The 10,083-nt window shown below is 47.9% G+C and overlaps 1 protein-coding gene across 1 annotated transcript in view; it reads left to right on the top strand.

The window, feature by feature from the left end:
* The first annotated feature begins 2,330 nt into the window (after positions 1-2,330).
* Positions 2,331-10,083, top strand: part of COBL (cordon-bleu WH2 repeat protein) — a 299,100-nt gene continuing 291,347 nt past the window's right edge. The window contains 1 exon segment of the mRNA XM_070369922.1: positions 2,331-2,521. Within this exon segment, the coding sequence (XP_070226023.1) occupies positions 2,481-2,521 (41 nt within the window). The 5' untranslated portion in view covers positions 2,331-2,480.

Below are 10,083 nucleotides of genomic sequence, written 5' to 3'. Positions count from 1 at the left end.
CAGCATTCTGCGAGCTGCACGATGTTGGACCACATCTCTACGCAGGTGGGTTTGCAGGGATCCCCATGGTAAAGGAAGTTTGGATTGCAAACAGAGAACTGGCCCCCAAGCTGACCCAGGAGGCTGCCAGGCTGGCCCAAGTCTTCCCTAAAGCCTTGGGCGCTCAGCCCATCATTCCTGGGACAAGTCTGACCCTGCCCTCATGACATCTCTCACCAGTCCTCACCCTTCACCCCACTCCGGGTTAAGTAAATGTGCCTGCAGGGTTTCAGGGTCTGAGACGCCTGGTGGCCCTCCTGGAATCAGAGGTGTCCAGGTCTCTGGGTCTTTCTGGGCCTTTACTCTAGAGCAATTTGAACATCACACTGAAGGTGGGACACTGCCTCCTTCTATTCATCTTTCCCGGATGTTGTGTCCCTGAGAGACAGCTACCTGCTATGACCCCCTTCTCCATTGGGAACACTGGTCTATTCCTCCTTCTCCCCCCGCCCCAATTCCTCCTGCGGCCTTTCCAGGCCTTCCAGTGAGCTGCACCCCCACCTGCCCCCTCAGCAGGATCCAGACAGGGATCTCTAGCCCCTCCCAGGCTGCCCTTTCTTACGTGGCTTCCTGAGTAAGAGTGAGGAGGGAACCAGAGATCCTGAGGAGGAGTCCTTGATCCCCACACCAAGAGGGGGAAGGCTTAGGAGAGATTCACTCATTCAGCGCACCCTGCATTTATCAGGCATCCCGTCTACCTGCCAGACTGTCCTAAATGCTGGGGGTCCATTGATACACGAAACAGACAAAGGCCCGACACTCACTGAGATCACATTCTAGGGAAGAAGACAGATGGCCAGAAAAGAACAAAATGTGCCAAATATGGCTATATATTTATATTCCATTGATTTATAATGTTTACACCTGTAATTGTTTATATAAACAAAGTTCACAGACACATTCATATATAGAAGCAAAATTTTATCTATAATGAAAACATAAACAGCTATTTGTAAATACAAATATTTAAAATAAACAAGCAACAAATCTATATTTAAAAATATATATTAAAAACGTATGCTATATACAAATAGATAAATTCTTAGAATAAAAATAACTCAGGGCATGCAGAGCAATACTAAGTCTGTATTTACACACAGTGCTCCTGGAGGGCTTGCCTGGGGAGGTGGCATCTGAGCAGGGACCACAGGGTGGAACTGGAAATGACACCGCAGAGCATCCCAGGCAGATGCCTGAGGTGGACAGAATGGGAAGGCAGAGCTGCAGCGTGGTGGGCTCTGAGGCTGTGCGCTCTGGGTGGGCGCCCAGGCCTGAGTACCTAAGGCCTTTCAAGTCCCAGCAAGGATTTCCCATTCTGTATCTAGACCGGTCTCTCCCCTTCCTTAAGGGGAAAGCTGGAGGGCAGCGGGAGGAAGGCTCAGGCAGGCCTCTGGATTCCTCATCCCAGTTTTAGACTCAAAGGAACGCCTCCTTTAACACCCAGCACAGCAGGCTCACTTACTCATATTTTATTCTAGTCCTTGGAACCCCACGGAAGAGTCATTTTTGTAAATCAGACTTTCGCACTAGCCCAGATCCCTTTTGTGGCTTTGGGTTAGAAGGAGTGTGGGGTGAAGCTCAGAAGATCTGGGGTCTCTGGCTGGCCTGCTCTGGGCCCCACATGGGCTGCCTGTGCTGGCGTTTCTGCCCGCGGCCCCTTGAATCCATCACCGGCAGCGCGACCGCAGCACCTGTCTAACAACCCGAGCTCCCAGGAGCAAGGCTGGGCCGGCTCCAGGGCCCACAACTTCCAATACCTGACCCGGTGGAGCCCGAATTTGCCTTTCTCACAGGTTCCCAGGTGCGGCAGGTCAGGAAGGCACGTAGAGACCCACCGCACCAGTGCCGCTGCCCGGAAGGAGGTTCTGGGTTCCAGGGCGGCGAGGCTGACACCGCTCACTCTTAACGCTCCGACGTCCTCCCGTCGGTCCGCCCACCTCGTCCTGCCCGAAAGGCTGCCAGGTGCTTCCCCCTCCGCAGCTCCTCCCCGCCCCCGCGCGGCGCGCTCCCGGGACCCCCACGCGCCAGGAGACCAGTGCCCTCCCTCCCGGGAGCAGAGGCCCGGGGAAGCAGGCGGCGGCGAAGCGGGTATCTTCTCGGGCCCCGCTGGCGCCCGGCCCCCGCCCCGGACGCGCGCCGCTGGCAGAGCCGGCCGCTCCGGAGGCGCGCGGCAGCGGGGGCGGTGCTCCCGGGGGCGCGGCGCACCTTGCTCCCGGCACCCCCGCCCCGCGTCGGCCCCTCCCCGCGGGCCCGCGCCCCCGCCTGCCTGGGTCTGTTCCAGCCCCTTCTGCCGTTCCGGCCGGGCGGCTGTCCTCCGCCGGCCCGCGACGGAGGACGATGGGTCAGCGCGGAAAAAGTGAATGAGGGCCGCGGCGGCGACTGCGAGCGCCTGACTCGCGGGGCCCGAGCGCCGCCCGCGCCCCGCCTCGCCCGCAGACTCCATGGACGCGTTGCGAGCCTCGGCGGCCAAGCCCCCGACCGGGTAAGCCGCCCCGGGCTCCCCTCGCCGCGGACGCCGGCGCCCGCGCGGCGTGCACTCGGGACGGGGCGCCCCTTTCGGGGCCGCGAGCCCGCGCCCGGCGGGGGAAGGGAGTTGTGTACTTTGTGCGCCCAGGTCGTTGCCCGGGGTAACAGTGTCAGCCCGCGGCCCCGGCGCTTTTCGCGTGTGTGCGTTTGTGTGCGCGCTCCTTTTGGGATTGTGCGCTCCCTTTTGGGGGTCCCCGCGGGCGGAGCCCCACGAACTTTCCCTGCCACCCGCGAGGGCTCCCCCTGCGGGAGGGGAGGAAGGCGGTGGAGACCCGGCCGGGCCCCCAGCCCTGTCGCTGACTTGCCCCTTGGGTGACTGTGTTCCAGTCTGTCATCCCGCCCCACCGTCCGCTCCTCCTCCCCCTAAAAGGAAGGAGAACAGGGTCCGAGCACCCAGAGGCGCCTAGGTGCCGCGGTCTCAGGAAGGCTGTGTACAGGGCATTGCCCTGGAGGTTTTCTGCTGCTCCCCTCCCTAGCTGACTTTTCGGGGCTCCTCGGTACAGGGCACTGGCAAGTGAACCGGGCCCGCCCCGGGGACCCCAGCATATCACTAAAGTGGGGGCTCCCATCCCTGCCTGCGCGGCCGATCCTCTTGCCCAAACCTTCGCGGGGTCTGTTTTACATCCCACAACTCGTGTGTGCGGATTACAGGTCAGGTTCGTATTCTATTCGCTGAAAGAGTAACTTCCGTAATACAAGAAAAATAACCCTGCTCTTTAACCACATCCCGAGCTGGAGTTTGAGCCGGGCAGGACCCCCGCCGGGCCCGGTGGCCTGCGCTCAGCGCTCAAGGGGTCGCGCGCTCGGCTTGCCGGGGCAGTGCGTCTCCGCGGGGCACACCCAGGACCTGTGAGCTGTCTCAAGGGCCTGGAGCGAATGTGTGATGAGTCCTGAGAATGGAATGAGTGCCTGGGGTGGGCCCTGCACCTGCTTACCAAAGGGGCCCACGTTCCACTCTAGCAACTGGTCTCCAGTGAGGCAGCTTTGGGGACAACTAATCTCTTTTCATTGCAGTGTGTCCCGTTGACTCATCCTGCCCGCGCGAACTCATAGGCTGCGGTGCTGCCCAAGTGCGCAAAAGGTTTTCAAAAACTGCCTTTTTCTTTCTTTTTTAACTCTGCCTTTAATGCCAGGAAAAAGTGAGCCAGGTTAGCAAATCAAATAATCCTGAGGCTGAGGAATGTTAAAAGGAACTTTGTTGTTTTTTGTTTTTTGTTTTTTGCTGTGCGCTTAGGGGCGGTTATGTAATTCCCTTTGAACAAACAAATCTCCCCCAAAGAAAAGAAATGTGGAAAGTCCTTTTTCATGGTAGTGGGCATCTCAAAATGACATCGAGAAATGTGAAACGGAATTGCTACTAATCTGTCTCCATTGGAGAGGTTATTTAATGAGTCTGTTTACGGAGACCGGAATCCTTTTGGCAAAACTATCTTATATTTGGAGAGGTCAGCAAACATTTAAGAGGTCAACAAACATTTAAGAGGTCAGCAAAATTGTATCCAAAAAGTACTTGTAAAATCCTTTAAAAGAATCTGATTGTAGAAGAAATGGGGATTCTAAACTTGGGACACTGTTTCCAGGGTGGTATTGTGTGAGCAGAAAGTCAGTCACCACCCCCCAACCCCGGCCGAGTCTGGTTGGTGGTGCTTTGTGGATTTCTGACCTTCACGTCCAAGCCCCCCCGGCAGAGACTAGGGGCTTTTGCTGTGGATATGGTAACAAACCTGAGATTGTTATTCTTGATGCATTTGACTGTTTCGTCACACTCGCATGCAGAGCCTCCTATCGTATACAATTATTGTATCTTTTGTTTTAGTACGTTTTAGTGAACAGACGCCAACCAAATGCAGCATGCTTAAAATCAGAGGGCAGAAATGGTCTTGGGTTTTTTGTTTGTTTGTTTGTTTCTTTGAATGTTTTATATAATATGGGTGTATTGGTTGCCTATCAGAAAAGAAAGATACAGATGTGAAATTTCTGGCTTTGGTACATTATTGGTGGCGGTCAGCTTCTGTTGGTTCTTCACCAAAATTACCGTCTCCTCTGACCTGTTGCCTAAGAATAAGGCGATGCCTGCCACGTGCTCCATGCTCCAGGGAATGTTTTTCCTCTGATACTGCCATGATTGGTTATCTAATCCCACTTTCATTAAGCTATTACTTTTCCACACCATGGCAGATGACTGATGTGATGAATTTGTTGTCGTTCACTGAGACTGGCGCTTTGCCTTGTGTTATGTAGAAATGGGCTGGATGGGGGACAATGAATTAAGGACATGTCACCTTATAAAATAACGTGTATGACAGTCCTTGAGAATTACTGAAGGGCCAGAGACATTAGTGACTGTAAATTCACTGACTGTATGTCTGCCTAATTTATTAATACATAATTATTAGTTACTTTTGTTGAGAGCACAAGTATACATTTTATTTGGATTGGAATTTAGGTTTTTACTAGTAATTTCATTAAAACCATATCTTAGGGCTAACTTAATTTAAAACTGTTGGGGAAAAGTATTATTTTAGGAAAGAGGACATAGGCAAAAACTAACCAATCAGACCGTGTGACTTTTCAAGAATTTCAGACCTTAGTTGAGGTATACTAATTGATGGAATATTCTAGAATGCAAGTAAAGGTGAATTACCTTTGAGTAAAGTTTTAAAATATCTCCAAGTCCATTTAAGGCAAAGTTTTTTGGCTTACTTTTAGTTATCTGTTTGAGTGTTTGTGAGATCTACCCCAGTAGTTGAACCCACTCCAGTATTCTTGTTTGAAAAATCTCATAAATAGGGGAGACTGGTGGGCTACAACCCATGGAGTCACAAAGACTCAGACGTGACTGAGCAACTGGGCATGCATGCGTACACCCACATCCCAGTAGTTGGTTATGGACACAGGATTGAATTTCCCACTGGAGCTCATAGGAACAAGAGGCAGCATGTTGGTGAGTTTGGCAGGGTAGTAGTTAATTTTTTTCCCCTGTGGTGGAAATGCGTATTTCTGTAGGATAAAATAGTCTCCAGTGACATGAAATGTCTAAACAGCTGGTGCCTTTGCCCATTGGCTTCATTCAGGAGCGTGCTTGTGTAAATATCAGTGAAAGTTTGCGAGTCAGTTTCACCAGAATGTGTGCTCCCCGGAGACATAGCTGGTATTCCCTTCTCTGCATAAATTTGTCATTATTTAATCAAGTCATTAGAACATGAAATAATTTTAAAGATATTAATCGAAGTGGGTAACTTGAGCTTCTTGAGTCCTGTTGACACTGAACATACCGCTAAGTATGGGAGGCCTGCTACTCCTGACCGTGAACTTGGGTGGCCACCTTGGCTTTCTCTACCTTATCTCTTACGAGCATGCAAAGATAGTGAAATATTAGCAGGTGTGCTCTGTAAAACATGTTTAGGTTTCTGGGCCTTTATTTATTTATTTTTTTAAGGTTTCTAGGCTTTTGGCTAACCTGTTAGAAAGTGTGTTTATATCCTTAAAAATGACAGTCTGACTGATTATTTGCTACATTAAAATTTTCCCATTCAATTTGAGCTATTTTTTTAAGATGTTACTTCTGAGCCCTTCTTTAAGTCAGTAGTTCATTTAAGGACATCAAAACTCGTTCTTGTTTGATATCAAGTGGAGAGGAGATCTCAGAATTGTATTCTTTTGTAATAATAGTTTTTCTTAATATTTTTTAATACATTAGAGGAGTTGAATTCCCCTGTTACAATAGCAGGTAAGCTTAGAGCATTGTAATATTTCTCAGTGATTGTGTGATGGAGCTGAAGCTAATATGTGATTAAATTTGGTGTGAAGATGTTTGTACCAGGCACAGCAGCCTGTGGCTCCACCTCTTTCCCTCCCTGGCTGACTTTTCCTGGTGCCAGCGGATCAGATTATTATTAGGTAGGTCCAGGCGAGTGACACCCCCATGGGCACGCAGGTCTGGGTCTGGTGGCCTCTTTAATTTGGGACCTGGGACATGAAGTGATAATTTGGGAACACCTGAAAGTGCTTCCATAATTATTAGGAAAGCAGTGATTGTGAGTTGTCTGCACACCGATGAGTAGTTTATGTTTCTAGGCCTTTTGTGCTTTGCTATTAAGTTTAAATTTGTAATTGGTCATAAGTTTTAAAAGTGAACAGAGATGTTTGACACCAAAGTAGTGTTTAGATTGAAATTGTGCAAATTTAAAACATAGGAACACTTGATTGTGATGTGGTGTATTTCCAGTACCCTTTTATTAGAGAATAAATAGAATTTAATTGTGGAGTCTGTGGATTGTATGTGTTGGATAATTTTATTTTATTTTATTTTATTTTGAGGATGAAACTCAAAAGCTTTTTAATTTTGTATATTTTTAAGAAGAACTATAGTGTGAAAACTGAACTAGTTTCTAGATATTTTTCTAAAATTTTCACAGTTTATCTACTATATCACATTAAAAGCATATTTTTATTAGTATGCCATAGGAGGAAAAGGTTTCTAGTTTGATAATCATGAAGTTGTTTTTCTTTTTTTTTTTAAGAATTCTTATCTATCCTTTATTAATTTTTAACACTTTGCCTTATCATTCTTTAGTTCTGTCTTTCAGAAAGACCACAGGATATATTAATAGTTGTAAATTTTTTTTCAGTTACTTTATACTGTAACAGAACATAGATTTGGTATTTCATGATTCACTGAAGGTTTTTATATATCTTCATCTTTGTAATTTTTTCTCCAGTTACACTAGTTAATATTGATTTGTATTATTGACATATTGATACTATACCTTTTTACGATTTTATAATTTTCATTTAAGCGAATTCCACCCCCTCCACCTTATACCTTTGTTTTCTCACTTTCACCTTGTCACTGGAGTCTTCATCTTCCAGGACCACTTGCTGGCTTTCAGCACCTGAATTGACGACAGTGTCATCAACTTTACCACTTTTCCTTCATGTTTCCACAGTTCTTTATTTTTTACTCATCTCTCCCAGACGTAGTATTCAGGGTTTTTCTTGCTTGTACTTTATATGGTTTCATTTGCTTTTATACAAAGCTAATGATGGTAATTGTTTTCAAGACCTGATGATGTTGGTTCTTTTTTTTTAAAATTGATATTTACTTGTTTTGCAATATTGTTAGTTTATGCTGTAAAATGAAATGGATCAGCTATTGCTGTTGTTCAGTCGCTAAGTCGTGTCTGACTCTTTGTGACCCCATGGACTACAGCACTCCAGGTTTCCCTGTCCTTCACTGTCTCCTGGAATTTGCTCAGATTCATATCCATTGAGTCGGTGATGCTATCTAACCATCTCATCCTCTGCCGCTCTCTTCTATTGCCTTCGGTCTTTCCCATCATGAGCATCTTTTGCAGTGATTTGGCTCTTCACATCAGGTAGCCAAAGTATTGGAGCTTCAGCAGCAGTCCTACAAAGGAATATTAAGTGCTGATTTCCTTGAGGATTGACTGGCTTGATCTCCTTGAGGTCCAAGGGGTTCTCAAGAGTCTTCTCCAGCACCACAATTCAAAGGCATCAATTCTTCAGCACTCAGCCTTTCTTATGGTCCAACTTTCACAACTGTACATGACTACTGGAAAAACCATAGCTTTGATTATATAGACCTTTATCGGCAAAGTGATGTCTTTGCTTTTTAATACCCTGTCTAAGTTTGTCATATGTATACATATATTCCCTCCCTCTTAGACTTCCTTCCCTCCCCCTCCATCCCACTCCTCTAGGTCCTCAGAGAGCACTGAGCTGAGCTCCTTGTGCTATAGAGCAGGTTCCTGCTAGCTGTCTGTTTTACACATGGTGATATATACATGTCAGTCCCAATCTCCCCTTTCAGCCCATGCCCCGCTTCCTCTTCTGTGTCCACAAATCCATTCTCAACTCTGTCTCTCTATTCCTGCCCAGCAAGTGGGCTCCTCTGTACCATTTTTATAGATTCCACATCTGTGTGTTAATATCTGATGTTTGTCTTTCTCTTTATGATTTACTTCACTCTGGTAAGTCTCTAGGTTCATCCATGTCTCTACAAATGACCCAATTTTGTTCCTTTTTGTGTGTGTGCATATTCAGTCACTCAGTTGTGTCTGACTCTTTGCAATGCCATGGACTGTAGCCCCCCCAGGCTCCTCTGTTCATGGAATTTCCCAGGCAACAGTACTGGAGTGGGTTGCCATTTCCTACTCCAGGGGAATCTTCCTGACCCAGGGATTGAACCCATGTCTCCTGCATTGACAGGCAGATTCTTTACCACTGAGCCAGCATTCCATTGTGTATATGTGCCACGTCTTCTTTATCTGTTCCTCTGTCCTTGGACACTTAAGGACCTGATGGTGTTTATTCTGAACTAGATTTTGCTGTGCAGTCTCCTGGGTCTCCAGAAGCTGCTGTGTTTCCTCCTGCCTGTCTCAGGGACAGTCCCCCTCTTCAGGGACAAGGATGCTCCCTTCCCTAGCTGGGCGGATGCATTGCAGCCTGTAGGGTTTATGCTCACTTCTCTTGGTCTCCTAATTAGCTGCTAAGCTGTTGCTTGCCAGGACCATGTCTTCTACAGGTTAAGGTCAATTAGAATAAATTTCACAGCCAAAAACATTTCTATTTTAAAAAAGAAAAAGCTTGTCAAGGAACAACTAAGACATATTTTACTGCACTCCATTTGATGAACCGTGTTCCCAGACCACAGATGCTTTTGGGGACTTTTGCAGCTCCAGTCCCCACCTCCACCAAACCAAGTGGAGGTCTCTTTTTAAGAGACACTGATCACTTTCAAAAGATCATTGAAGTCCTTATCCTTTTCCCCCAAAACTGACAAGGACTCCCAAAGGTGAGCCAGATAACCAGGAATCCTGCTTCATCACTCTTTCTTCTTCTTTCTCACCACATTACCGAGGATCCCAGACAAGGGATATTGACTTCCAGACCCTCTCCCCTCCTTCAGATAGGGGACAGCAGGCTGTTTTCCTCTGTGGACACACGTGGACACATGGATGTGCTTGAACCCTTGCTGGGCCAGGCAGGGATCTTTCCCTAATCCAGAATTCCCTGTGCTTGGCCATTAATCCAATTTGACTTTCTTCATCAAAGGCAGACAGGCAGGCTTAGTGGAAAGAATACAGGCTCAGGAATAGGAAGACTTGGGTCCAGGTGTCAGATGTGCAGCATTAAAGTGGCCTCTGAGCCGAGCCCACAGTCCTGTCCTGGAGTGGCTCCCTCCTCTTTCCCGGCTCAGCGGAACACCTGAGGATGAAGATGCTCTGTGTCTGTGTCCTGTCTGCATCCACTGAAACGTGAGACTGAATCTTTGACTTTCTTCCATTTTCATTCATTTAACTGTCAGCAGCCAGGTATGGTCAGTGGCGCCCTCGTGGGCATGCAGGTCCAGCATCTCCTTTCGCACTGTCTCCTTGTCCTTCCTGAACCGCAGGGCACCCTGCTCTCTCAGGCTTCCTCTCTCCCCAGGGCCTGGCGACATTTCTTCTTTCTCAGGTAGCTCCTGCTTCCTCCCCTAGGTGTAGCTGGGGGCTC

Source organism: Bos mutus, chromosome 4, assembly GCF_027580195.1.
Source record: "Bos mutus isolate GX-2022 chromosome 4, NWIPB_WYAK_1.1, whole genome shotgun sequence".
NCBI lineage: Eukaryota > Metazoa > Chordata > Mammalia > Artiodactyla > Bovidae > Bos > Bos mutus.
Note: the sequence above shows the minus strand (reverse complement) of the source record. Positions and strands in the feature narration are given on the sequence as shown.